This window comes from Chelonoidis abingdonii, chromosome 6 (genome assembly GCF_003597395.2).
Source record: "Chelonoidis abingdonii isolate Lonesome George chromosome 6, CheloAbing_2.0, whole genome shotgun sequence".
In the NCBI taxonomy this organism is placed as follows: domain Eukaryota; kingdom Metazoa; phylum Chordata; order Testudines; family Testudinidae; genus Chelonoidis; species Chelonoidis abingdonii.
The window spans coordinates 2,811,369-2,837,196 of NC_133774.1; the positions used below are offsets into that span (position 1 = coordinate 2,811,369).

The window sequence follows — 25,828 nt, forward strand, 5'->3', positions numbered from 1 at the left end:
TCAGTTTCATTTCTTGGTGGGTACTAGCATAAAGCTGCAATGTTCGGTGTTTGTAAACATTTCCCTGCAGCATTCATCCAAAGAAAACTTTTCTTCATGGACACTTAAAACTAGGGGTGGGCAAAGTTTTTGGCCTAAGGGCCACATCTCTGAATAGAAATTGTATGGCAGGCCATGAATGCTCACAAAGTTGGGGTGCGGGAGGGGGTATGGATTCTGGTTTGGCGGGTGGAGCCAGAAATGAAGAGTTCAGGGTGTGGGAGGGGGCTCTGGGTTGGGGCTGAGGATGAGGAGTTTGGGGTGTAGGAGGCTGGTCTGGGCTAGGACTAAGGGGTTTGGAGGGTAGGAGGGGATCGAGGCAGGGGGTTGGGGTGCAGGCTCTCGCTGAGGGTGCGGGCTCTGGGGTAGGGCTGGGGATGAGGGTTTGGGATGAAGGATGCTCCAGGCTGGGATTGAGGGATTTGGAGGGGGATCAGGGCTGGGGCAGGTGGTTGGGGCATGGCTCAGGGGGGCAGGCTCCAGGCGGTGCTTACCTCAAGTGGCTCCCAGAAGAAGCGGCATGTCCATTCTCTGGCAGAGGTGCAGCCAGGCAGCTTTGCAAGCTGCCCTGTCTGCAGGCACTGCCCCTGTAGCTCCCATTGGCTGCAGTTCTAGGCCAATGGGAGCTGTGGAGGCAGCATGCAGAGCGGAGCCCACTTGCTGCCCCTACACATAGGAGCCAGAGGGGGGCATGCCGCTGCTTCCAGGAGCTGAGTGGAGCATCCCCCGACCCTGCTTCCTGCCTGGAGCACTGGAGCATGGCAAGCTCGGACTCTGCTCCCCTTTGGGAACTCAGGGGGCTGGCTTAAAATGGCTGGGGGCTGGATCCAGCCCACAGGCCGTAGTTTGCCCACCTCTGCTTAAAGCTATTGATAAACGTGATTTGGTTTGTTAGTTTTACCTGACGGACCTCAGTAGGCTAAATTCGTTTGAACTGGGGATTTGTAACATTGCCCTGTAACTCCTTCTCTGGCTCACAACTGCCTGTGCCCTGGCCTCCAGTGTCCGTTTGTTACAATAGTAAATATGTCTCCACTTCAATTAAAAAAAACAAACCTCCTTGTGTGTGGTCTGGGATTTGTGTGACCAGATAGATTCCACCCTCCTGGGCATTTCTATGGGATTGTTAAGCCCACAATTTGCATATGAGTGCTAGTGATTGTCTTGCTACTGTATCTTTGTTTTTAGGCAAGAGACATTCCAGGAAGGAACATCTCAATGATCCTGTTTTTCATAAATATCTTCACAGCTATTTTAGTTCAAAGCTACCAGCTTAGCCAAAGTCACTTTCTTACAGAACATAATTCTGCACTCGCACTTTGCTCACCATGTAGAACTGAACCAGCTGCACTCAAGAAGATAATTGTATTTTGTCTTTCAGACAGGTTTAGTGTGTAAAAGAGAAGGTAGCCAAGGAAATTTTTAATGTGTGTAGACAATGGAGACCAAAGCAGGGTTTGCCCAGAAGAGGAGGAGCAGCATTACCCAGACTCAGTGGTTTTGTTTCTTTCCAGTTCTAAAGCAGATGACTTATCTACCGCAATTCTAAAGCAGAAGAACAGGCCCAATCGGTTAATTGTCGATGAAGCCATCAATGAGGACAACAGTGTTGTGTCGCTCTCTCAGGTGTGTCTCAAGTCAAGTTAAGAACTGTGTAGTTAATATGCAAACTTTCAGTGTCTTTTGGCCTGAAGCTCAGAATTAGATCATTGTTGAACATGCTACATGAATGTAAAGATTATATAGAAAGCCATGAGGAAACAGCAGATGGGCTGTGATGGGTGAAAATGGTTTCCGATAGGTCTCTTGCCTCTAAGACTTCTGAGCAATTATCATGGTTCTCTAATGATGCTAGTGTTCAAGCAGGAGGCCTTGCCCTTGCGCCAGGATATGCAGTTGTGGGATCCCATGTCTCTTCATGGCTCACTTAACACTACTATTACCAGGATGTAGCACTTCAGGTTCCGGTTGCTGTCTTCCAAACACTTACATTCTGGCCTTGTCAAATGCATGGCCTAATTCTGTCACTGTTCACAGGCAAAAATGGATGAATTGCAGCTGTTCAGAGGAGACACAGTTCTGCTAAAAGGAAAGAAGAGGCGAGAAGCAGTCTGCATTGTCCTGTCAGATGATACCTGCTCAGATGAGAAGATTCGCATGAATAGGGTTGTTCGTAACAACCTGAGAGTGCGCCTTGGTGATGTGATCAGGTGAGGTGTGCTTTGCTAGTTTGGTGCATCTTCCTGGATTTGTTTAGCTGGTTCTGAGTTAATTCACTCAGTGATGGAGACTGGGATTGGAGCAAGTGTTTAGTTACCTTTCAGGGTAGTTCTAAGAAGCAGTGCCTCTTAGAAAAGAATGTCCTGTAGCTAGAGTCTAAAGTGTGCTGCTAGCTATATGACTATTCCTAAGACAGAGACAGGGGAACTGTGTTCTGTGGGCTACAAGAGGGGTTTTCAAAAGAGCTCAGGTGATTTAGGAGCACAAGTTCCATCTCTAAATCTCTTAGCTGTCTTTTAAAATTCCACCCCACAATCTCTCTTCTCTCTAAATGTTACGTTTGACTGTTGCATAGTTTAAGCCTATGTCTTTTCACAGTCTGATTATTAGTAGAAATGATAATAGTAATCTCAGTGAAAAGGGATAGTGTGTTTCCCCATAGTGTCTGTAGCTTAGGCATTGAACTTTTGCATGAGAAGCAGAAGTTGATACTGTTTGGAAACAAAAGTAAAAGTGACTAATCTGTTTTCGGTGTCAAAGCTGCGTGAAACAATCAAATAGCGTAAGCAATGAAAAATTAAAACGCCATTTTAATCTGAGGGGTTAGCAACTCATGCAAACGTGTTGTGAGAGTCCTGTCACTTGAGACGTCTACAAGTAGAGTGGGCTAGAACTGTAACATGAATCATAGGGAACAGTCTTGCATTGACTTGAGGGAGATGAACTAGATTTACCTAACAGGGAAAACCGGTCAGTGGCTCTAAATCACAGCAATGTCCTTTTGTGTGCACAAGCTGTGGAGAGTTGGCTCCTAATCCAGCACTCCCCAAATGTTGGGTGGCCATCTGAGGCTCCTGTTGCTTGGACAGGATTTTCAGGAGTGAGATCTAGTAGATTCTTCAGACTCTGCAAAATATATTTGTTGGTATCTTTGAGGAGGACTGAGGGACTTTCTAATGGAGTACCCCAGAGTGGCACACTTTGAACAGCACATGGGAAAAGGTGAAATCTGAGATGTCAGGCTGTGTAGCTATGGTACTGGATTCAAAGTAAAGATGTGCTTGTGTGGGTATTGAGTAGAGGACATAGCTGTTGTTTATAGCTGTAACAATTACTTATGACATGACTATTCCTGATAACCCAGTAGCTCCTCCCATAGATCATTCATCTCTTACTTCCTAAAATTTCAAATAATCTTTTCCGAATCATCAGTCTGTCAGTAGCTAATCATCTCTCTTTTAGTCCATTTATCTCTGCCTAGGTCTCTGTCCAGTGCCGCCTCTTGAGATTTCATTCCAAATCCACAATCACTTGGTCCCAGAGGCCAGAAATCTCTGAATCCTCCTTGGCCTCAGACTTTTCCTTGCTTATCTCCTTTGCCTGTAAATTTCCTGTTGCATTTCTTACTATGAAATCCTGATTCATGTCTTTATCACACCTTCATTCTTGGTCTCTGAATTCCTCCTCCCTCTGGGCCACTTGGTCTCTTCCTTTACTCTTCAACTTAATTCCTTCTCTGGTCAGCATTTGCTAACATGGTGTATAAAAGGTGCTGTGCAAAGCGAGGCCTGAAAACTCTCAGGTGAGCAGTAGGACACACTGTTGGTGCAAGCTGTCGCTAAGTGAAATTGACAAGTCTCTTGTCACTTGCTGATTCTAGTGAGATCTTCCTTTCACAGCTGCTCAGAAGCTGTTGCCAAAGTTATTAGTAGCAAAAGCTCAGTTTTTCTCGTGTTGCGGTCAGGAAGAGAGGGATTTTCTGTGCCCCCTTTATAGCCTTGCCAGCAGCAGCTGCTTGTTAAAATAAAAAGTAGCCATTGAGTCTTCTGCCTGCCCAGAATGTTACCTGCACACATTAGGGCACCCCACCTTTTCCCAGTCCATAGGGCTCCAGGCAAAAAGCACCTGTCCTTACCCAAGTCGTAGGGCTCAGGGCCACCTGTACCCAATTCATAGGGCTCAAGGTGTAACTGACCTGGTCAGTGTAAGCACCCACACCCTTTCCCAATCCATAGGGCTCTGGGTGTATACTACTTCTGCAGGCGTGCAGGACCTTTTACCAGTGAAAGAGCCTTACACAATAATATCCCTGTCCTCTGTTTATTAACAGTTACCACGCCAAATTCACATTACGCACACAATGCCATGCTCACCAACCTGATCATGCAGGCAGACTTTCCCTGTCGGCCAGGCAAGGCTGGTCTCATCTGGGTCCTAGTTGCTGCACATCACGGTCGTGCAGAGGATTCTTAACAGCTCTGATCTTAGGCTGAGTCTTGGGGGTGACTCTTTTTCCAGGTCTTTCCTCCTCCTTCTCTTCCCAGCCGGTCTCCGTCTTGGACCCCAGTTTATATAGTGAAACTTGAGTCTTGCTTAGCTAGACCTTAACCAATCTAACACAATTCTCTGATCAATTATATCCCACTACCCTAATTAACTTACACCTAGCAAAATTAATTATACAGCAGTCAGAAACAACAAAAGGACCAGAAAGGTAAACAATAGGGAACTGGGGACCATAAGGACAGAACAATAAAGAAATGAGGGTTTCACAACCACAGCCGTTGAGAAGTGAGTTCTTGCCAGACAGATACTGTCAAACTAAGTTTTCTTTAACCATCTTAAGGTGTGTTCCTTTAGCTGGTGATAGTGGGAGCCGTTAGGTTGGGGTCTCCTTAACAGTGGATATGACATTGTTTTAATGTAATGTAGATGGAATGAGAGGATGTGACTTCCTGCTTCTCAGCTATTGGCTGCTGCTCAGCTGCTCTTTTAATCTGACTGCAGACAAAGGCCTTAGGCTTTAGGCTTTACAAGAATGCACTAGTTAATAACTGGGGCAGTGACCGGATACTTGTCCACTTCACTCTGCTGCTTGGGAAGGAGGCTCTGAAAGAACCAGGCTTGGGAAGCAGCAGCTCTTTTCCAGCAGTCATCGTGGGAAGGGTGGAGAAGAACAGAGGAAAATGAGCAGAGTGAAGGACAAGCCCTAGTGTGGGTGTCAGGGGAGCTCTTCACATACTCCTAGAGCAGAGTGGATGCACCCTGGGGTTTTCATCCTGGCATTGGGAGTCCCTGTATTTTGTGTCTGTCTTTCCAGGCACTGTGTATAAGAAAGACATGAGTTGTAGCTTACTGGAATCTGCTTGTGTTTCAGCATCCAGCCCTGCCCAGATGTGAAGTATGGCAAACGCATACATGTGTTACCGATTGATGACACAGTGGAAGGGATCACCGGGAATCTGTTTGAGGTCTACCTCAAACCATACTTCCTGGAAGCATATAGACCAATCAGAAAAGGTAATGACACCCGCCCCTAAAATCAGGGGGAAAGATGAAAGATGGTGACACATTTTGTAAGGAGACTGACCATAAGGAGAAGAGCTCCAGAAACTTGCCTGGATCAGTACATGGCATTAGGGTAGCTTGAGTCTGGCTGGTGTTTTTGTGACTAAGACTATGTCTACCCTGCAGTTAGACACTTGTGGCTGGCCCATGCCAGCTGGCTCAGGCTAAGGCGTGGTTTAATTGCAGTGTAAACTTCTGGGGTCAGGCTGAAGGACCCTGCGAGGTGGGCTGCAGCCGAACTCAAAAGTCTATATTGCAGTGAAACAACTGTGCTGACTGAGCCCTGGGTGTCTGAGTCAGCTGGCATGTTCCAGCTGTGGGTAGTTTGCAGTGTAGACGTACCTCCAGTCCTACCACGCCTCGTCTCACTTCCACCACTGAGGAGCAAGTAAGTTGTCTGCTGCTGGCTGGCTCAGAGCAGCATAATGGTCCTTTAGTCACAGGGTTTGTGTGGCTCTTCAACTGCTTTCGGTGCACATGCAAGAGAGGATCATAAAAGGCTGGGGTGAGGTAATGGTCTTGACACAATATTGTTAGGCTTCTTTGATTTTGTACTTCTCAACATTTTGATTAAGAAACTAGAATGATATAAAATCAACGTGGTACACACTAAACGGATTAAAAACTGGTTAACTCACAGGTGGAAATGAAATTGTAAATAGGGGGTCGTAATCGTTGATTGGTGTGTTTGTAGTGGGTCCCGCAGCAACTGTTTCTTGGCTGCACACTCTTTAACAATTCTCCCAGGTCACTGATAAAAAACATAAAGTGATCACTGATCAAGTTTGCAGATGACACATGGTTGGGAGAGTAGTAACTAATGAAGAGGGCAGATCAGTGCTACAGAGCGATCTGGATCTCTTGGGAAGCTGGTCATTAGCAAACAGTAAACGTTTCAGTATGACCAAATCGAAAGGTGTATGTTGAAGAACAGAGAACACAGGCGAGACTTGCAGGATGGGGAACTCTGTCCTGGAAAGCAGTAGTTGTGCAAAAGAATTAGAGTTTCTGGTGGATAATCAGCTGAACATCAGCTCCTAATGCAACACTGGTCAGAAGGGTTAATGTGATCCTGGGATGGATAACCAGGGAAGTCCCTTCATGAGGAACAGAGACTTGATAATCGATGACTCTTCAGTCTAGCAGACAAAGGCAGAACAAGAGCTAATGGCTGGAGGTTGAAGCCAGACAGATTCAGGCTAGAAATAAGGTACACATGTTTAACAGTGAGGGCAATTAACCATTGGAACAACTGACCAAGGGGTGTGGTGGATTCTCCACCACTAGCAATTTTTAAATCAAGATTGGATGTTTTTCTAAAAGCTCTGCTTTAGCCCAAACATGAATTAATTCAGGGAAGTCCTGGGGCTGATGTTATGAAGGAGGTCAGACTAGATCAGTGGTTCTCAAACTGGGGGTCGGGACCCCAAATGGGGTCGGCAGGGCTGGCATTAGACTTCCTGTGACCCAGGACCAAAGCCGAAATCCAGCCACACCCTCCTCTCTTCCCCCCCTCGCCCCTCTGCATCTAGGGCTGAAGCCCAAGCCCCACTGCCCAAGGCCGAAGGTCAAGGTCTTCAGCCCTGGGTAGTGGGGCTCAAGTTACAGGCCCCTACACCTGGGTCTGAAGCCCTTGGGCTTTCCCCCCCATCTCCCACCCAGGGTGGTGGGGCTGGAGCTTAGGCTTTTCCCCTCCGCTGCCCAGGGCACCAGGATTGGCCAGGCTCAGGCTTCAGTCCTGGCTCCTGGGGTCATGTAGCAATTTTGTCAGCAGGGGGTCGTAGTGGAATGAAGTTTGAGAACCGCTGGACTAGATGATCCCAGCGGTCCCTTCTCATCTTCTAATCAAGCCAAGGGATCAGAGAAGGGAATATGTCAAACTAAGGTATCTGGCCAGTCAGGTTTTCACTCCCGTGGTAGGCACTGCACAGAGCTAAGTACCTTTTGTATGGGGAATTGTCCTGCTCTGGGATCCAGAGCTTCCCACTTCCCCTGCCTGCTTCTGATGTTCCTGGCTAAGAGTTCCCCCTCCCCGGCCAGTGCTGACAGCTTGGTGGTGGGAGGGGAAGGCCATCTTGGTACCATACTTTCTCTGAAACTCCCCCCGGCGTGAAGCTGCAGAGAGAAGGGAAAGTGAGAGGAGAGATGGGAGGAGATGAGTGGGTAGGTTGCACTGCCAGGTTTGAAACTTGAACTCTGGCAGTCACTTGTTTTGCGTGCAGGGGAAAAAATTAGAGGGAACCTTGGTTGGCGTGACCTTCCTTTCCTCCCTTTCTCCTCTCCAAGTGTCAGTGACAGCTAGAAGGAATGTAGTTAATGTGCACTGAGGATGGGGCACATTGAATTGGTTTCTTCTGGCCACTGCATTGGAGTTGGGCTTTCTCTCATCCCACTACTAGCCAGTTAGTTTGGCTGACTTTCTTTCTGGGTCCGATTCCCAGTATTGCAGCCCCTTTCTCTCAGATCTGCAGTGGCACAGGAACTGCAGATCTGAGAGGAAGGGGGTGCTATACTGTGGGGAGGCCAGGTGGCCTGTACTGAGGATCTCAGAGCAAGCATGATGCCGTTTGCACCCTGCCTTGTGTGGTGGTGGTGAAGCCTCCCCCAGGAAGGCATTGGCTGCTCCATAGCCCAGATCTTAGCTGTGCAGGTTATTTCACTGACTTCTGAGTGGAGAACTCCTCTCTCCTCACAGCAGTTGCCCTTGTTCCTGATCAAAGCTTTGGAAACACTAACCACAGGAGGGGCAGTTTGGCACACTGACACTCACGGTGCATGCTGCGTTTGGAATTAACACAGACTGCACTGGTAAATGGCAGCTACTGGCACCTCTTTTTATTACCAAGTACATGCAGTCTGCCCCCTTAGACCTCTTTGGTAGTATGAGGACTCTGACATTGTACGTGCTCTGGTAACTGTAGTTCACTGAAATGTGACGGTTCTTCCAGGTGACATCTTCCTTGTGCGTGGAGGGATGCGCGCTGTGGAGTTCAAAGTGGTGGAGACAGACCCAAGCCCTTACTGTATAGTGGCTCCAGATACAGTGATCCATTGTGAAGGGGAGCCTATCAAAAGAGAGGTAAGCTGAGCCCCAGCACCTGGTTTCTCCCACCGTATCCTTTTTGCAGAAGAGAATCTATTTCTGGGGGGGTCTCTGTGTTTCTGTCTGTCTCTGTCTTTTAGACTTGCTGTGCAGATTTCACACTTTCCTTTGGAGCTGTCGGACAATGGTCTGTGTTCTGGAAGCTTACAATTGTAACTTTACTAGACACTGAAAATCATGGATTTAATAGACACTGGATTTATGGCTTAAGACAACAATCTGTAACCAAGGCGGCTCTAGGTATTTTGCTGCCCCAGGCACGGCAGGCAGGCTGTCTTTGACGACTTGCCTGCGGGAGGTCCCCGGTCCTGCGGATTTGGCGGCATGCCTGCGGGAGGTCAGCCGAAGCCCGCAGGACCAGTGGACCCTCCGCAGGCAAGCCGCCGAATGCAACCTGCCTGCCACCCTCATTGCGACTGGCATAGCGCCTCGTGTGGCTTTCCGCCCCTCTCTGTAACCCTCTTGTTTTGTCCTGTGACTGCAGAGATGTTAACAGATCACTTCACCTTGAATGGTCTCTTGTAACGTACGTTAATTACTTATGCTAAACAATTTGTTCCACCTTTATTTAGCTGTGACGCTGCTTGGGCTTGTCTACCCTTAAAATGCTGCATGCTTCAGTGCAGACACCGCCTATGGCAACGGGAGGGGTTCTCACGTCAGAGTAGGTAATCCTTCTCCCTGAGAGGCAGTAGCTGGTTGGTGAGAGAATTGTCCTGTACCTAGCACTGTCTACACCAGGGCTTAGGTTGATTTAATTGCGTCACTCACAGATGTGGATTATTCCAACTTAACTTGCTAGTGTAGACCAGGCTTGAGTCCCTTGCTCAGACCTGATGAAGATCTCTGTGTAGCTGGAAAGCTTGTCTCGTTCACCAACAGAAGCTGGTCCAACCAAAGAGGTTACCTCATCCACCGTGTGTTCTGTTTCTGCAGTTCCTATGGTCTGTAGCAGATCATGTATATAACGTTGCTGACCAAACTCAGCTCTTCCTGTCGGGGAAAGGAGTGAATGTGGACATTAGAAAAGACTTCCAGAAGTGTCTAGTGATTTTTTTTTTTGTACCCAGTCTGGGATACCTAGAGAGGGCTGATTTTTGGAGGGCACTTCCTGTAAATGAGGCCTCACTATACGGTGTCTCGGGTTGGGCATGCAAAACTGGAGACACTTCAAAGCACTAGTTCCTCTTGAAGGTCTTGGCCATTCTGCATGTAGGGTAGGAAGCACTGAAGGTACTAGGCATATGGGCCCTACCTTTCCTTAGGCACAGGTGCCTTTGAAGTCTCATGTAGGAGAATCTAGCGTGTGAGCCCCTACAGCAGCTAGTGTCTGCAGCCACTCAGCTAACTATCTGCTGGAAACCATTCACATTCCTGTAAATAGCCACCGCTGAGTACGGGTCTCTGAACAGCCATGAGACCTGAAATCCTGCCACTAACACTGGGGGGTTTGAATGTTCCACTGATAGTATTAGCTAGAGCTGGCTTGGAACTTTCTGCAGAGTTCGGTGTCTTTGCCTTCCATACTGTGCGTGAGTCAGTCCTAAAATAAGAGCCTCCCATGCGGTGTAACTGCCTGTTAGCCAAGGTATCTGCCTAATTCCTTAAACTATAGCTACTCCCTGACGTTGGGCTTCCCTGGCTAATTTCATCTCCACCTTAGCAATACCAGAGAGTTGCATGTGTCCTTGCTTATGCAGACCCAGCTGGCAGATGGTGGGAGGGGCAAGAACACAGCCTTCATCCCTGAGCTTGGAGTGTTTTTACAAGAAACTGCCTCTAAACCTACATTTGATTCACTTGTCTAAGCCGCTGTGCTTTGTTTTATCAGTTTCATATCAGCTTCCCCTTGACAGTACCCATTTGATGCTGCTTTTCTGACTGCCACCACAAGCAGTAAGGTTCTTCTCACTGGTGCCTGGAATGGTCCTGAAATTGGACACATTCTTCAAGTGTCCGATAGAGAAGGGCCATTGAGCTGAGTGTTGGGTGTCACTTCACACAACCAGTAAACTGTGGATCTTCAGCCAGGCCTTTAGCTTGTGCCAGAGCCGCTCAGCTCTGAACTGTGCCACGAGGGGAAACACTTCCATGGTCCTTGATGGCATGTAGGAACTTACTGGAAATAGTCCAGTTTTGCTGGTTGGTGAAAAGCTCTTTGTGCACTGACACATCAGGTGCAGTGATACCAAGGCATTTGGATACCACAGTGATGGACGTGGTATAAGAGCTAGAATAGTCTTTGGGGCTAGATCGTAGTCTGTTGCTTGGTGCAGACCAACTCCCTCACAAACCTGAAATGGGTTGTATGTGGTAGGAGGCAAAGTACTGGCATATGGATCTAATTCTGGGAAGGACGTTGAAAGGGTCGAGAGACCCCAGCAGCATCCCTGCTCCCCTAGCAGCTTCTGGGTGTTGGGAGGTATTTTAGAAACATTTCAATTTCACTTTTTAAATTTGCTGGAGCTCCTCAGCTGGTTGTGTAGCCACATCACAGGCTGTTGGTCAACGGTCTCCACTGCAGTTCGGTAGCTTACTCAAGAAGCCAGGCATGTGGTCACGCCATGATTGTAGCTGAAGATGAATACTACTTGGCAGTGACATACCCTTTCGTTCTCTAGAGCAAGTTACAAACAATTGCCCCCTCAGCATCTCGCCATTTTACATCTGAGGAGATTAATGCTGAGACACTGTGACCAGCCCAAGGCCACAGGCAAATCCATTAGAACTGGTTCCCCGTTTTGTGCTACGGCCAGTGACCTGTGCCCTTCTGTAATCCAGTTGGAGGAAAAGAAACTTACAAGTCCTGTGATGATCCCCATTGCTTTCTCCAATGCCTGAGGTCTCCCAGGTCCTGCTTGGCTGAGGAGAGTGAACTAAGTCTCTTGTTTCCCTTGTGCACTAATGACTTTCCCTGCCGGCAGGATGAGGAAGAGTCCCTGAATGAAGTGGGCTATGATGACATTGGAGGCTGCCGGAAGCAGCTGGCCCAGATCAAGGAGATGGTGGAGCTTCCGCTCAGACACCCTGCACTTTTCAAGGCCATAGGTGTGAAGGTAAGGGTTGACTTGCTTCAGCTCTGCAAGTGCCAAATGAATGATCAGCCTAGCCCAGTGTTTGAAGCTCTGCTGGAAGCTTCCTTCTTGGTCCATAAAGACATTTGGGGTGTGCTTGGTGCTGGGGGGGAAGTAACCTGTGACCTTTCTTACTGACCTCTTGAGTCCCATTGCTGGCCTAGGAAGCTACCTTAGGTTTTCAGGCCACCGCTGGTGGGTGCGGAGTGAAAAGCTGGAAGCCTCAGTCTATTGTGCATTGCTTGTCCCTGGAGAGACAGGGATGCGAAGAGCAGGGCCTCGCTTTGGAACGGCCCGGCCACCTGTTGGCTAGTTCTAGTCTCTGTGTACTGCAGAAAGACATTAGCAGTGTTGATAGGACTGATTGTTGCTGCCTGAACTTGCATCGCAGTTTTGGAGTGAGTGTACTCTTCAGATTCTCTTCAGGTTCATTAGGAATCTCCATAGACATTTAAAATGAACTTATTAACAAGGGCCCTGCTCCTTGTCCTCAGCCTCCACGTGGAATCCTGCTGTACGGCCCTCCTGGTACCGGTAAGACCCTGATTGCACGTGCAGTGGCTAACGAAACTGGAGCTTTCTTCTTCCTGATCAATGGTAAGTTGCGTGAATTCCTCGTGCCCCAAATCTACGTTAAGCACTCATTTGAGATGTGCATCCAGCTCTGGGGGACAGAAGGCATCAATGCTGTTTGTAAAATACCCTCAGCTGAGCAGAGCCACCTTGTGTTTAAGTCTTTCCTGACCTGTTTCAAGCATTCCTCTGGGCCATTTGGAGCCCATCCTTGTGAAAACCCCTCTAGTGTCAATGTGGAGTAAACTACAGTCTCCTCACGGACAAGAAGAGTTGTAAAGGTGTGTTCAGATCTAGGCCATAGATTCTTTGATCTGCTGAGGCGCTGGTAGGGAGTGTGGAGGTTGTGGGTTGACACATCCGGCTAGAAAATACATCAGCATAGAGCATCACCCTCTGCCAGCGTGTTTCCTTCTTGAAGGGGTAATGCTACCTGGCTGGCCTGGAGTGCAGCCCTCTGTGGCCATTCTTGGTATGGGGAACTCCCTGCAAGTGAAGGAGGAGAGCTGGTCTTGCTTCACTTCATATCAGCTGGAAGGAACTTTCCCAGGGGCTGTAATGTGAGTCTTACAATCTAACAAAAGGGTCAAAATTCCTTATTAACCCCTTCATGGGATCACCAGAGGGCTGGGTCAAAGCGACCTGGGAAATATATGATATAGCCAGCAATGGCCAGGTTACTCTAATATTTTTCTGTTTGCTGAGCCTTGTGCCGCACATCATACTTAGTGTTTCAGGGACTGCTTAGGAACTGCTTTTTCTTTTGGTTTTGGTCAGATTGCATCAAACTCTGTCCTGGGAGGGTGAAAACAGCTAAATGGACGATGCAGTGTAAGAGTGACCAGTGTCTGGAGTTGGCAAGCTCGGTATCTGTAGAGTGACCCCAGGCTGCAGGGGCTGGAGGAGATTGTGCGTAAATGTTCATCCTCTAGAGGCTTGAGTGCCCATTGCATCCCAGAATAACTGCATAGTAGGTAAAAAGAACAGGAGTACTTGTGGCACCTTACAGACTGACACATTTATTTGAGCATAAGCTTTCTTGGGCTACAGCCCACTTCATCAGATGCACGTAGTGGAAAATACAGTAGGAAGATATATCTATATCTATAGATATATAGCTACTGTATTTTCCACTACGTGCATCCGATGAAGTGGGTTTTAGCCTATGAAAGCTTATGCTCAAATAAATGTGTCAGTCTCTGAGGTGCCACAAGGACTCCTGTGTCTGCAAAAAGAACAGACTAACACGGCTGCTACTGTGAAACCTGCATAGTAGCTAATGGCCTAGTCTTTGAATGGGAGTCCCCAGACTACCGTAGGGCAGGATCTGGGTGCATCCACAGAGCTGCATGGGGAAGCCTACGTGAATACTGGCTCTATCATGGCTGTCCGGTTCCCCTCAGATACTGTAAAGAACATTCAGTCCTGGGGTTCTGTTGCCACAGTGGTGGGTGCAATAGAAAAGAACCTTAATAGAGCGAGTCAGTAACACTTGTCATTGTTGCCAGTTGTAGGCGATCTCTTAGCCCCTCTTTGCCCTCCTCGGGGGAGTACTTTTCTTCCTTCTGGAATTCACGTGCTTACAAAAGGTCTGTCCCTGCTGAAGTCTCTTCAGACTGTCTGCAGAGGAGCTAGTCTGGAAAGCTGGCTTGTATTTTTAGGACCCTACAGAAGGAAATTCTCTCTGTGCACTGCAGACCACACAAACAAAAGGCAAGTGTAGTATTTGACTCTTTCCCTAAATTCTTTACCATGTAATTTGGTCGCATCTCTTTCAAGTCAGAACTGACGCCAGCAATTTGCCGTGATATGATGAGTCCTTGAGAGAAATAGGCTAACTAGAAGTGAAGGTAAAAGGTGGCTAGTTATTCTAACTCTGAATGTAGTTAGCTGGTTTGGAGACTCTCTAGGCTGGTGTTAAAAAGCAGCCTTGTTGCTGCTGTGGATTCGGCGAGTAATCCCAGGCCTGACAGTTCTTGGGCCTGTCTAAAAATGCACATTCCTTTGCAGGTAGAAATGGAACTCTTGCTCTGAGTAATGAGCACCTCAGTCATAGGTCCTGTTGGTTATTTGTTGCTTCCCCAAACCCTGTCATCTTGCTGCTGTTTTTCAGGCCCTGAGATCATGAGCAAGCTGGCTGGTGAGTCTGAGAGCAATCTCAGGAAAGCTTTTGAGGAAGCTGAAAAAAATGCGCCTGCCATCATCTTTATCGATGAACTGGATGCCATTGCTCCAAAGAGGGAGAAGGTAATCAGGAGTCCCACTCCTGCATTCCCACAGGCAGTTTTAGCACCAGGGCTTGAATGTGGTGCAGAAGCAGCGTAGATGCATCACGCTAGCCTAGTGCTTGGGTTGCAGTCTGAATTGGGAAGAATCCAAAGACTGGGGCTGGCACAGAAGAGCAGGTTTCCTTAGAGCTTGAGGATTTCACTAATGTTGGGCAGTGTTGCTGACCTGCTTCTGTTGGGTCTCTTGCTGATCTGCTGTTTTCTTTATCTGTAGACGCATGGAGAGGTGGAACGTCGCATAGTGTCTCAGCTGCTGACTCTTATGGATGGGCTGAAACAGAGAGCACATGTGATTGTTATGGCAGCTACCAACAGACCTAACAGCATTGACCCTGCACTCAGGCGATTCGGTAACTGAGCTTTGCTGCTTTTTTTTGTGGGTGCAGCCAGTGCTTTGTTACAGGTGGCACTTGAGTGTTCCTTGCTTAGGGCTGTGAAATGATTGATTAGACATTACAATGTGCCTGATAACTTCGTAGGTCTGATTAACAACTTGCTGACTCATCCCTTCAGAGCTCACAGGAAACTCATTTCTGGCTTCCACCATTTGGTATCGCACTCTGTGCCGCAGGGCTATAAACAGCAGAAATTGCAAAATGCTGGAATGATGGTGACTCCCGTGCTTAGGCAACCCCCTGTCTCAAGTGGCCATTTACTTCTAAATAAAATTCGACTGGAAACTTTGAGGGTGCTTTAAAGGCCACCTCTTCTAGCTGGTCACTTCAGACAGATTCATCCCTGAACTTGTAGTAAGCCGCAAATTGTCCTACCTTCAATTTAAGTGTTGAGACATGTCCAGTGAATTTTCAAAACTTTGTGCTAAGAATGGATGTCTAATTTGCATGAGCAGTTACTGCCAGGCTGCAGCTGCAGATTGGTGGAATTTACATGGGCAAGTGGCCAGTTAAATGCACAACTAGCCATCTGAGTGCACAGTTATGGTGACGCTGTGCAGCTGTGGCATGTTCACATTTTCGCATGTGCTATTAATTTTTGTTGTAGTAGTGGCAGTCAGGGATCGGGGCTCTTTCATGCTAAGCACTGTAATACCCTTCATACATAGCTCAGATGCTACAGCGATAGGCATTATAGAAGGTCATGAGAGAGATTTAAATCTGCCTCTAAATATTTGAACAGTCTCTACCTGTGCTGTGCATGCATGGGTAGAAATGAAAGAGGAGCCATGCTGGTAAACTGGGTGTAAGCAAACAATATGTGTTTTAATGCAGCTAAACATATACATCTGGAAACAAAGAAGGTAGGCCAGATTTATGGGATGGGTGACTTCTATCCTGGGAAGCAGTGACTCGGCAAAAGATTTGCGGGTGATGGATAATCAGCTGAACATGAGCTTCCACTGTGACTGGCCAAAAGAGAAAATGCGATCCTGGGATGCATACACAGGGGAATCTGGAGTAGGAGCAGAGAGGTTATTTTATGTCTGTATCTGGCACTGGTGCAACCGCTGCTGGAATCCTGGGTCCTGTTCTGGTGCCCACAGTTCAAGAAGGATGTTGGTAAATTGCAGAGCCACGAGAAGGAGTAAAGGCTTAGAAAACCTGCCTTAGAGTGATAGTCTCAGAGTCCAGTCTATTGAGCTTAATAAAGAGAAGGGTATGGGGTGATTTGATTACAATCTATAAGTATCTAGTGGGGAACAAAGACTTAATAAAGGGCTCTGCAATCTAGCGGGGAAGGTCTAATGTGATCCAGTGGGTGGAAGTTGAAGCCACACAAATTCAGACTGGAAATAAGGGTAAGAGTACCATATATACTTGTTCATTAGCCTGTTTGTTTATAAACCGACCCCCCCAAAATGGATAGGTAAAAATAGCAAAAACTGTATGACCCTTTCATAAGCTGACCCTCTCTTTCAGGGGTTGGAAAACTTTGGCTCCCAGCCCATCAGAGTAAGCCTCTGGTGGGTCGGGACGTTTTGTTTACTTGGAGCGTTTGCAGGCACAGAGCCCCTCAACTCCCTGTGGCTGCGGTGCGCTGTTCCCAGCCATTGGGAGCTGCAGGAAGTGGCGCTTCCTGCAGCTCTCATTGGGTGGGAACAGTGAACCGGGGCCACAGGGAGTTGAGGGGCTCCGTGCCTGAAGACGTGCCAGGTAAACAAAATTACAGTGTATTAGATCAGGGATCGGCAACCCTGGCAGGCCGGGCTAGTTTGTTTACCTGCCGCGTCCGCAGGTTCAGCCAATCGCGGATCCCACTGACCATGGTTCACCATCCCAGGCTAATGGGGGCGGCGGGAAGCAGCACAGGTGAGGGATGTGCTGGCCACGGCTTCCCACCACCCCCATTGGCCTGGGACGGTGAACCGCGACCAGTGGGAGCCACAATCGGCCGAACCTGCAGACACAGCAGGTAAACAAACCAGCCCACCAGGGTGCTTACCCTGGTGAGTCACGTGCCAAAGGTTGTATTAGATATTCAATTCAATGATTCCATAGAGTTTAAAATCATCAGATTTTGTTGTAGACCTGTTTATAAGCCAACCCCCGCTCTTTGATGCAACACTTTTTTTAACCAAAAATATTCAGCTTATGAACAAGTATATATCGTAATTGACCATTGGAACAACTTACCCAGAGTGGTCCTGGAGTCCCCAGCTCTGACCATATTAAAATCAAGATGGGAAGTTTTTCTAAAAGTTCTAGGAATTACTGTGGGGCGAGTCTCTGGCCTGTGTCTTACAGGGGTTCTGACTAGATGATTGCAATGGGCCCTCCTGGCCTTGGAATCTACATATCTGTGGTGCTGCTTCTGTTAGAAGCAGAGCAGTGCTGGTGAGAGGGAGACTTACCTTCACCGAAGCGTAAATCACTCTAGAAAAATGACTGACCCAAGCAATGCTCCTCAGCGTTTAGCAATCCTGGCTTCTAATCAAACCACTACTCTCACTTGCCCTGACTGGCTGAATCTCTCTCTCACTCTCTGATCTCTCTTGGGTTTTTTAAAGCATCCATCACTGTAGTTCAAAGTACTGGCACCTCCTGGAACACGTGGACAGTCCTCACTTTGCTTTTCAGTGGGATCACGGGCAGGGGAATGCTGTAATCAGAGTTTACCCACTTCCAGAGAATTCAGCAGCTAGGTGTGTGGTTTGTGTTCCCCAGGTCGCTTTGACAGAGAGGTAGATATCGGTATCCCTGATGCCACCGGCCGCCTGGAGATTCTGCAGATCCACACAAAGAATATGAAACTGGCTGATGATGTTGATCTGGAGCAGGTTGGTAGCATGCTTTCTGGGAAAGCCTCTGTTGTACCCGCACATCGGTGCTCTCATTAAGGAGTTACGTAATGGATGAATTGTTGCAGTTATGGTGATGTAATTTATCCATGGGATTGATAAGGCAGGAAGCTGGAGCAGCAGAAAATCTTTGGCCTTAATTCTACCCAGCCAGCTTGTGACCAAAAGTCACTGCCTTGTGAAAGTGGTGTGGCTGCATTAGAATGTATGAATAGTCACATTGGATCAGACCAGTGGTCCATCTAGCCCAGTATCCTGTTTCTAACTATGGCCAGTGTCAGGTGTCCCAGAGGGAATGAACAGAACAGGGCAATTACTGAGCGATCCATCCCCTGCCATCCAGTCCCAGGACCTGGGCTTAGGGACACCCAGAGCATGGGGTAGATCCCTGACCATCTTTTCTAATAGTCAGTCATTGATGGACCGGTCCTCCAGGAACTGATTCTTCTTTGAACCCACTTATACTTGTGGCATTCCCAACATCCCCTGGCAAGGAGTTCCACAGGTTCGCTGTGTGAAGAAATACTTCCTTTTGTTTGTTTTAAACCTGCTGCCTGTTAATTTCATTGGGTGATCCCTAGTTCTTGTGTTATGTGAAGGGGTAAAGAACACTTCCTTATTCACTTTCTTTACACCAGTCATGATTTTACTGACCTCTGTCATATCGCCCCTTAGTCGCACACCATTGATTTATATAGTGACATCATGATATTTGTCGTATTAGCTCACCTTTTCTTAATGGTTCCTAACTTTCTGCCTGCTGCTGCACATTGAGCCGATGTTTTCAGAGAACTGTCCACGACTCCCAAGATCTCTCAAGTGGGAACAGCTAATTTAGATCCCATCATTTTCTATGTAGTGTTGGGGTTTTGTTCCCCAATATGCACAAATTGCTCTTAGGCCAGTTGGAGGAGAGTTGTGCTACTATATCTTTAGAGTCCCTGAGTTGGCAGTCTTCTGAGAAGCCAAGGGTCGAGCGGACCACAGACTGAGTTATCTGAGTGTTTGGCAGTGCATATGGGAAGTGGTGCAGTGCGCTTGCAGTATCGGTCCTGTGGATAGAGAACTCCTATCTCCAGGGCTGTCATTTTGCTCTCTTTCTGAATTAGTCCTAGCTCCGATCCCATATGAAACGTAGCTTCTCCCTGCCTGCCAGCTGGGGTGCTGTATGCTCCTCCTGAAGTTACAGCAAAGCATCACAGTTTCTGTCTCTCAAATTCTGCCAGTGTGATGTGTTTGCACATGTCCTGGTAAGTCACGGCTGATGCTTTGCTTTCAGGTGGCCAATGAGACCCACGGCCATGTTGGTGCAGACTTGGCTGCTCTTTGCTCCGAAGCTGCTCTTCAGGCCATCAGGAAGAAGATGGATCTCATAGACCTGGAGGATGAAACCATAGATGCTGAAGTGATGAATTCACTGGCTGTGACCATGGATGACTTCAGGGTAATGTAGAAATGCTCAGTTTGCTGCTGGCACAAGTCTCTCTCCCTATTCATTACTGTCCTAGAACAAGTGAATGGAGCATGTAATTCATGTCACCCTTTCTCTCCTGGTGCTAGTGGGCTCTGAGCCAGAGCAACCCCTCAGCTCTGCGGGAGACCGTGGTGGAGGTGCCACAGGTTACCTGGGAAGATATTGGTGGTCTAGAAGATGTGAAGAGAGAACTCCAGGAGCTTGTGCAGGTGAGGGCTGGTGCGAGCGTTTCCTGGCTGTTGGCTAAATTGCTTAATTAAAAAATCTACTGAGAGTTGCCAGTGTGGCTGCAAATGGAGATGTTTACCAAAAAAGGGGTTCTGGTCAATCTTAATCCCACAGGCCACCCCTTCCCAAACATTTTCACATGAATTCTGATTTCCTCACACTTGAGTGGAAATTTCATGCTGCTTCCTGTCAGTTTTAACAGTATGGTGTGCACGAGGAGGGCTGTGCACATGCTGGGGGGAACAGTGTGCTTTTCTGTCTGTCCTGAGTTGTCTACGCTGAGCCTTCTTGGCAGATCTTGTCTTGGTGCTAGCAGTGGTGGAAATGCTATTGTGGATGGGCACTGGAGTTCTTGTGTTATCTCGGCTGCTCAGATACCAAGAGTGGGAAAATTGCTGAGGTCTTAGTGTAGCCAAGACCTTCGTATCCAAGAAACTAAATGTTGAAAGCAATTGCTGGTTCTGCACTGTTAGGGAGTGTGGCGTGTTTGATCGAGGGCTTTCTACTATTGTGAAGTTTTTCCCACGAAGAGATACTGGAAATTCTCTTCTCTGTTAGCCCTGAGATGCCAGGATCTGGGTGGTCTTGACGTGCCCCTGTCTTTGGTTGCAGGCCACTGTCTGCGCTGCAGATGCTGAAGACCCATCACTGCCCTTTTATGAAATATAAATTGGAGACTCTTATTCCCTCGTGTCTTCTGATTTTAATTCATCCCAAGTTAGTGTTAACCAAAAGCTATCCCTTAGCCCTGGTGAATTGGTGGGTCTGTCCAGCTTCTGGTGGACATCACTGTCTCAGGAGAGAGACCCTGGCTGAGTGGGCCTCTCTCCCCTCTACTGCAGTCCCTGCAGGGCAGTGATGAGGCACAATGTGCAGGAAGCTTGCCCTGCTGCTAACCAGGTAGTGCCTGGCCTGGGGGTAAAGAGGCTCTTCGGGCCCCAGGACCGTTGATGAATGATGTTAGGCATCGGCTTGAAAACTGCGTTAGAATCTAGCAGGCAGAACCCTTCGAGTTTTGGAGCTTTAGGCTGCCCAGCTGACAGGGTCAAGGTGTGATCCTTTGGTCTGGCTCATTATTTACTTAGGGCTGATGCTAAATTTCTTCCTTCTCTAGTATCCTGTGGAGCACCCAGACAAATTCCTCAAATTCGGCATGACTCCATCCAAAGGGGTCCTGTTTTATGGACCACCTGGCTGTGGTAAGACACTGCTGGCTAAAGCCATTGCCAACGAATGCCAGGCCAACTTCATCTCCATCAAGGGGCCAGAGCTTCTCACCATGTGGTTTGGTGAGTCTGAAGCCAACGTGCGTGAGATCTTTGACAAGGTAAGTAGCTTTGTTTCTGAACAAGGGTTTTAATGTTCTGTCCCATCTCCCCAGTGCATCGCCTGGAAGCCTGCTGACCCGAGCGCTATCATGATTTTGTCCCGTGGTCAGGTGTTGCCGCCTCGTGTCGTGAGCACACCCCATGTTCCTAACATCAGACAGCTAATGACCAATAGTGCGAGTCACATAGATGTGATAGGCTTGCTCCTGCTGCCCCCTGAGCCTGTTGGAGGATAGATGCTCAGATACCCTAGCGATGGGTGCAGGGTAAGGACCAGAATAGAAGGGAAGCAGGGTTGTTAAAGGTAACCCCCGCCCCCCCAACCCCCGTAGAGCTCTGTTACATGAGATGTCCCATTAGCAGGTTTCTAGAAGGCAGACAGTAGCTAAAGGGTGTTTAGTCTGTCAGGCTCTGTTTTCAAGGTCCTCAGCCTTGTCCGGCAATACACTCAGCTTAGGGAGGCCACCCACCTTCATGAATGTCTCATTCCTCAGTGGAAATGTGAGCCTCTGCCCGAGCTGCATGTTCTCTTGGGAGTCTGCTTTCGGAGCATGTTGCCTGGCTGTGGGAATGGGGAGTTTGAAGGGGAGTGAAATCTCCTGCAGGAAGAGCACCAGTCCAGCCAGACTACTTCCCAGCTTTTCTCTAGGCCTGGGAGTCGCCAACATTCTGCTAGTTCACGTTGCTTCCTGTTCTTGGGGAAATGCCTCGGTCCCCTGAGCATAAGTGTTCGTGATGTAAATCTAGGACAGACCCAGAGCTGCTGGTCTAAGCTGCCCTGAGGTCCAGCACCTCTCCGTGTATGAGGAGAGATGGCTTTTATTTGTCTGTCAAAGGCCAGGAGATGCTTCAGGTGAATTCTGGTGTGATCCTGGCACTTGCTGTTAAGTGCACAAAGGAACTGTGTGTGTTTGCCTTGTATAGGCCCGCCAAGCAGCACCCTGCGTGCTCTTCTTCGATGAGCTTGACTCCATTGCAAAGGCTCGAGGTGGGAACATCGGGGACGGTGGTGGCGCCGCAGACCGTGTCATTAACCAGATTCTGACAGAGATGGATGGCATGTCCACCAAGAAGAACGTCTTCATCATCGGTGCTACCAACAGGCCAGACATCATCGACCCGGCCATCCTGCGTCCTGGCCGCCTGGATCAGCTCATCTATATCCCCCTGCCTGATGAGAAGTCACGAATCGCCATCCTCAAGGCCAACCTGAGGAAGTCCCCCGTTGCCAAGGCAAGGCCCGAGCTGTTTGACTAAGGCTGTGGTGTTCTTGGGGTCTGGTGAACGTGGACCCCAAAGGAGCAAAGGGAATGGCCGAGAGGCGACTGCTGCTGTTAGCACATGAGCTTCAGTTGATGCCGTTGGAGGATAGGGAGGGAGGGTGGAGTTTGACTCTTTGGGTATAAGTGACAGCTCCTTAAAATACAGTCACCCTTAATGGCTGCCACCCTCCCCCAACGCCGCTAAAGCCTGACACAGTGCATTCTGGGAAGGGGACGAGCTCAGACTGGTTCAAGAGAACAAGGTTCTCTCTTGTGAACACAAAATGGGAGAGGGAAATGTTGGAGCCCATTCACTGAGCTCAGGCTGTAGGCAACGGCACACCTCAAGGAGGCAAACCAAGCAGAGCAGTCCTGTCCAGGAGTGAAGGGCCCATGTGGGGCCTGGGCTGGGTTCCCTGATACAGAGCCCACCTTTCCTGTGGGGTATGACTGGCTGGAGGGTGGGAACTGAAATGGTGTATTGCTCTGAGCAGCTTGGAGAGACTTTAAAATGGGGTTCTCAAGCCCTGCTTATCTCAGTGCCCTCGGGGGGCGGTCACTGCTGCTCTCTGGGTACAAATGGGTCCCTAGGGAGTCACATGATCTGTGCCCTTCCTTACCCAAGGGCAGCATTTCCGTCGCCGTCTGGCACTGAGCTGGGCTCCCATGCTCCCCTGTGGCATTGCAGTTCTGACGCTGTCACACCGGGAGCCAGTGGCTTCAGAGCTTTGCTGGATGCAGCCTAACGTTCCTTCAGGTGATGCCCAGCACTGACATCTGAATGAAGGGTCTCGCCCCCTGGAGCTGTGCTGCGTCCAGCTGCCTTTCCTGGTGGGGAGAGCCATACAGAGAGGCACCTGGAGCTGCCTGCCCAGGTTCTGGGGTGGGCAGGCCTTTGCCCAAAGCTGAGCTGTCGGATTCTCGTGCTGTAGGATCTTCCTGCTACTGGCTAATTCTAGGAGGGCAGTCTGTTGCATCGAGGGCCTGTGACCTCTTGCTATTAGCTGGCAGTGTAACATGTAAAGAATGGGCCTTCCTGATTCTCCCACAGGATGTGGACCTGGAGTTCCTGGCGAAGATGACCAACGGCTTTTCGGGAGCTGACCTGACCGAGATCTGCCAGCGTGCCTGCAAACTGGCCATCCGCGAGTCCATTGAGAACGAGATCAGGCGAGAGCGTGAGAGGCAGACCAACCCTTCTGCCATGGTGAGTGAGGCTGCGTCTCAGTGCCGCTAGAGAGATGGGGCATGGCTGTCTCCAGGCTGCTGACGCAGGGCACCCCAGGGTGGTGGGCATTTCCCAGCCACAGAGCAGGGCACTGAACTTGGTCAGATGAGGTGGGCTCTTGGTTAGGCTTTTCCACTGCCCTGGGGACCCTTCCTTGGGGTGAGGTCACTTCTTTGCTAGAGTTTCCAGTCGCTCCCGCTGGCTGTATCAGAGCATTAACCAAAGCGGAGCTCTTGGGTGCTTGGCTGGAGCCAAAGTGCTGTTGGCACTGGGAGCTTGGGTGCAGAGTGAGCCGTGGTTTTGTCTCTGCTCCGTTGCAGGAGGTGGAGGAGGACGACCCGGTTCCGGAGATCCGCAGGGATCACTTTGAGGAGGCCATGCGCTTTGCTCGCCGCTCTGTCAGTGACAACGACATCAGGAAATACGAGATGTTTGCACAGACTCTACAGCAAAGTCGCGGCTTTGGCAGCTTCAGGTAATTTGGGGCAGTGTTAGTGGGTCCCTAACGATGAGCAGCTTCAGCTGTGCCCTAGTATTTGGGGACCGGCATTCTGTCCCCCAGCTCTCCGTTTGCCCCGCACTGTCAGTCGCTCAACTCCTGGCTAAGCCACATGTTGTTAACCATTAGCTGGCCCCACCCCAGGGGCGGGCGCTTTGTAAAGCGCTGTGGGACTTGCGTGGAATGCCGGCACTGGAGGTCTCTGTTTCTGCCTGTGTTTAAAAAAAAAACCAACCCAAACTCATCAGCAGTGTAAGCGGGGAGCACAATCTCCTCCGTTTGTCTCTGAGCCAGGGACTGGTGTGGTGGGGAAGGCGGCGGCTGTTGGGTGGAGCTTGACTGGTGTTTCTCTGCTCTGTGCAGATTCCCATCAGGTAACCAGGGTGGTGCTGGCCCGAGCCAAGGCCCAGGCAGTGGCAGCGGAGGGAACGTGTACAGTGAAGACAACGACGACGATCTCTATGGTTAACTTGCCGCCCTCTGCGGACCAAACTGCAGACCAAGCCGTGTTGTGCAGGGAAATTCCAATGGACTCTCGGCTTCTCCATTCCTCAGTCAGAACCGTGTAGCTGCAGGTCAGACTTTGTACAGGGGTGTCTGTTGCAAACACAATAAATTACAAACTGGTGTCGTTTAGGAGGCAGACAGTGAATTAACCAGGAGGGGAACTGACTTAATTTCTGAGAAATTTCTGTTCTAGTTTATGTGGCAGAATCAGCAGCTTTAGCAAAGGTACAACGCTAGCCTGTATAAAAACCACAAAAATAATAAAAAACCCCAAAAAATTCCCATAAAATTCCAACCGGGCCACGGCCCTTGCTTTGTGTGACACGCCTGCGGCATAGCCAGCTCTGTCACCTACAGCTTCTGCGTCTCACTCGCTTCCCTGGGCCTTCTTCACCCCTCTGCTTGGCTGGGAATCTAGTTCTGTGTTGACGTAGTGAATATTTGGAAAATAAACTTGCCTGCTCGCAAGCGGTTTCTAACCTAACCCCAGTGAACACTGAGTAAAAGTGGCCCCAGGGAACGGCTGGTGCTGAATTTTCCTTCTCAAGTGGGTGCGAGGCTGCATCTCTCTTCCCAGCTGGGACCTGTATTTGGTGCAGTGTTGTGGCTCATGTCCCTGTTTGTTGTCTGAGCTTCTGAGCTGTCAGCCTGTTGCCAGCGTGACTGCCTGCATCCCCAGCTAGCTGGCTGGGTTCGCTGCATCTCACTGGGTGCTCAGAGCGCCTGTGTGCCAGGTGGCTGGGAATGCAGCATCTCAGGTCCATGGGGAGGAAATAGAGGAGCTTCCTCTTCAGCATCTTCCTTGCTGCCCCCAAGCAGCTGCCCCCGCTTGTCAGGCAGCAGAGCAATTCATATGCGCAGAGGGACCTGTCCTCCCCTGGGCCTGAAACCAAATGCAGCCAAGGGAAGGGTTTAGTTCTTAGGTGCCAACCTCTCGCTCTCATTGTTCCTCTTACCAGCCCACCAGGGCAATCCTTTCTTCGGCTTGGGTGTCCTCCCTCTGCCAGGCTCATCCTCCCCTCTTCCAGCAGTGCAATGAGATGGACAAGCCCTGTGTGTCCTGCTGCTTCACTTTGCAGTGCTGTAGCTGGGGAGAGCCCTGGAGCAGCCTGCCACGGCTAGCGCATGTCATGGGCTGCACTCACTGCTTGCCCTGTCTGCAGCAGAGTGCAGAGGGCTGCCTGTGGAGAGCTGGGCTCTCGTTCTGGAGTTGTTTACTGTTCCTGCGGGCACAGACAGTAGCCTCTGTTTCTCCAAAAGTCTGCTGCTTTGGGCTGGGGACAGCTGGCTGTGGGCCTGTCACAGGACAAACAGCTGTGAACTTGAACACTTGGTCGTTGCAGTTCTAGAGGTGAACCCGCCCTACAATGCTGAAGAGCTACAAGCCACCTGCCCTGTTCA

The 25,828-nt window shown here is 49.3% G+C and overlaps 1 protein-coding gene across 1 annotated transcript; it reads left to right on the forward strand.

Moving 5' to 3' along the window:
- Nucleotides 1–1,526: 1,526 nt before the first annotated feature.
- On the forward strand, nt 1,527–24,716 carry VCP (valosin containing protein). The gene is made up of 16 exons (XM_032800400.2): nt 1,527–1,665; nt 2,077–2,249; nt 5,417–5,559; nt 8,556–8,686; nt 11,635–11,766; nt 12,279–12,381; nt 14,471–14,604; nt 14,860–14,995; nt 17,768–17,880; nt 19,181–19,345; nt 19,462–19,584; nt 20,718–20,930; nt 21,856–22,164; nt 23,245–23,400; nt 23,742–23,896; nt 24,284–24,716. Exons 2-16 carry the CDS (start codon nt 2,083–2,085, stop codon nt 24,387–24,389), a joined length of 2,286 nt encoding a protein of 761 aa, XP_032656291.2. The 5' UTR covers nt 1,527–1,665; nt 2,077–2,082; the 3' UTR covers nt 24,390–24,716.
- Nucleotides 24,717–25,828: the final 1,112 nt, after the last annotated feature.

Coding starts and splice junctions, on each gene's coding strand:
- VCP (XM_032800400.2), top strand. CDS start 2,083: ATGGATGAATTGCAGCTGTTCAGAGGAGACACAGTTCTGCTAAAAGGA. Junction 14,605..14,859: donor TTGCTCCAAAGAGGGAGAAG/GTAATCAGGAGT, acceptor CTTTATCTGTAG/ACGCATGGAGAGGTGGAACG. Junction 23,401..23,741: donor AGACCAACCCTTCTGCCATG/GTGAGTGAGGCT, acceptor GCTCCGTTGCAG/GAGGTGGAGGAGGACGACCC.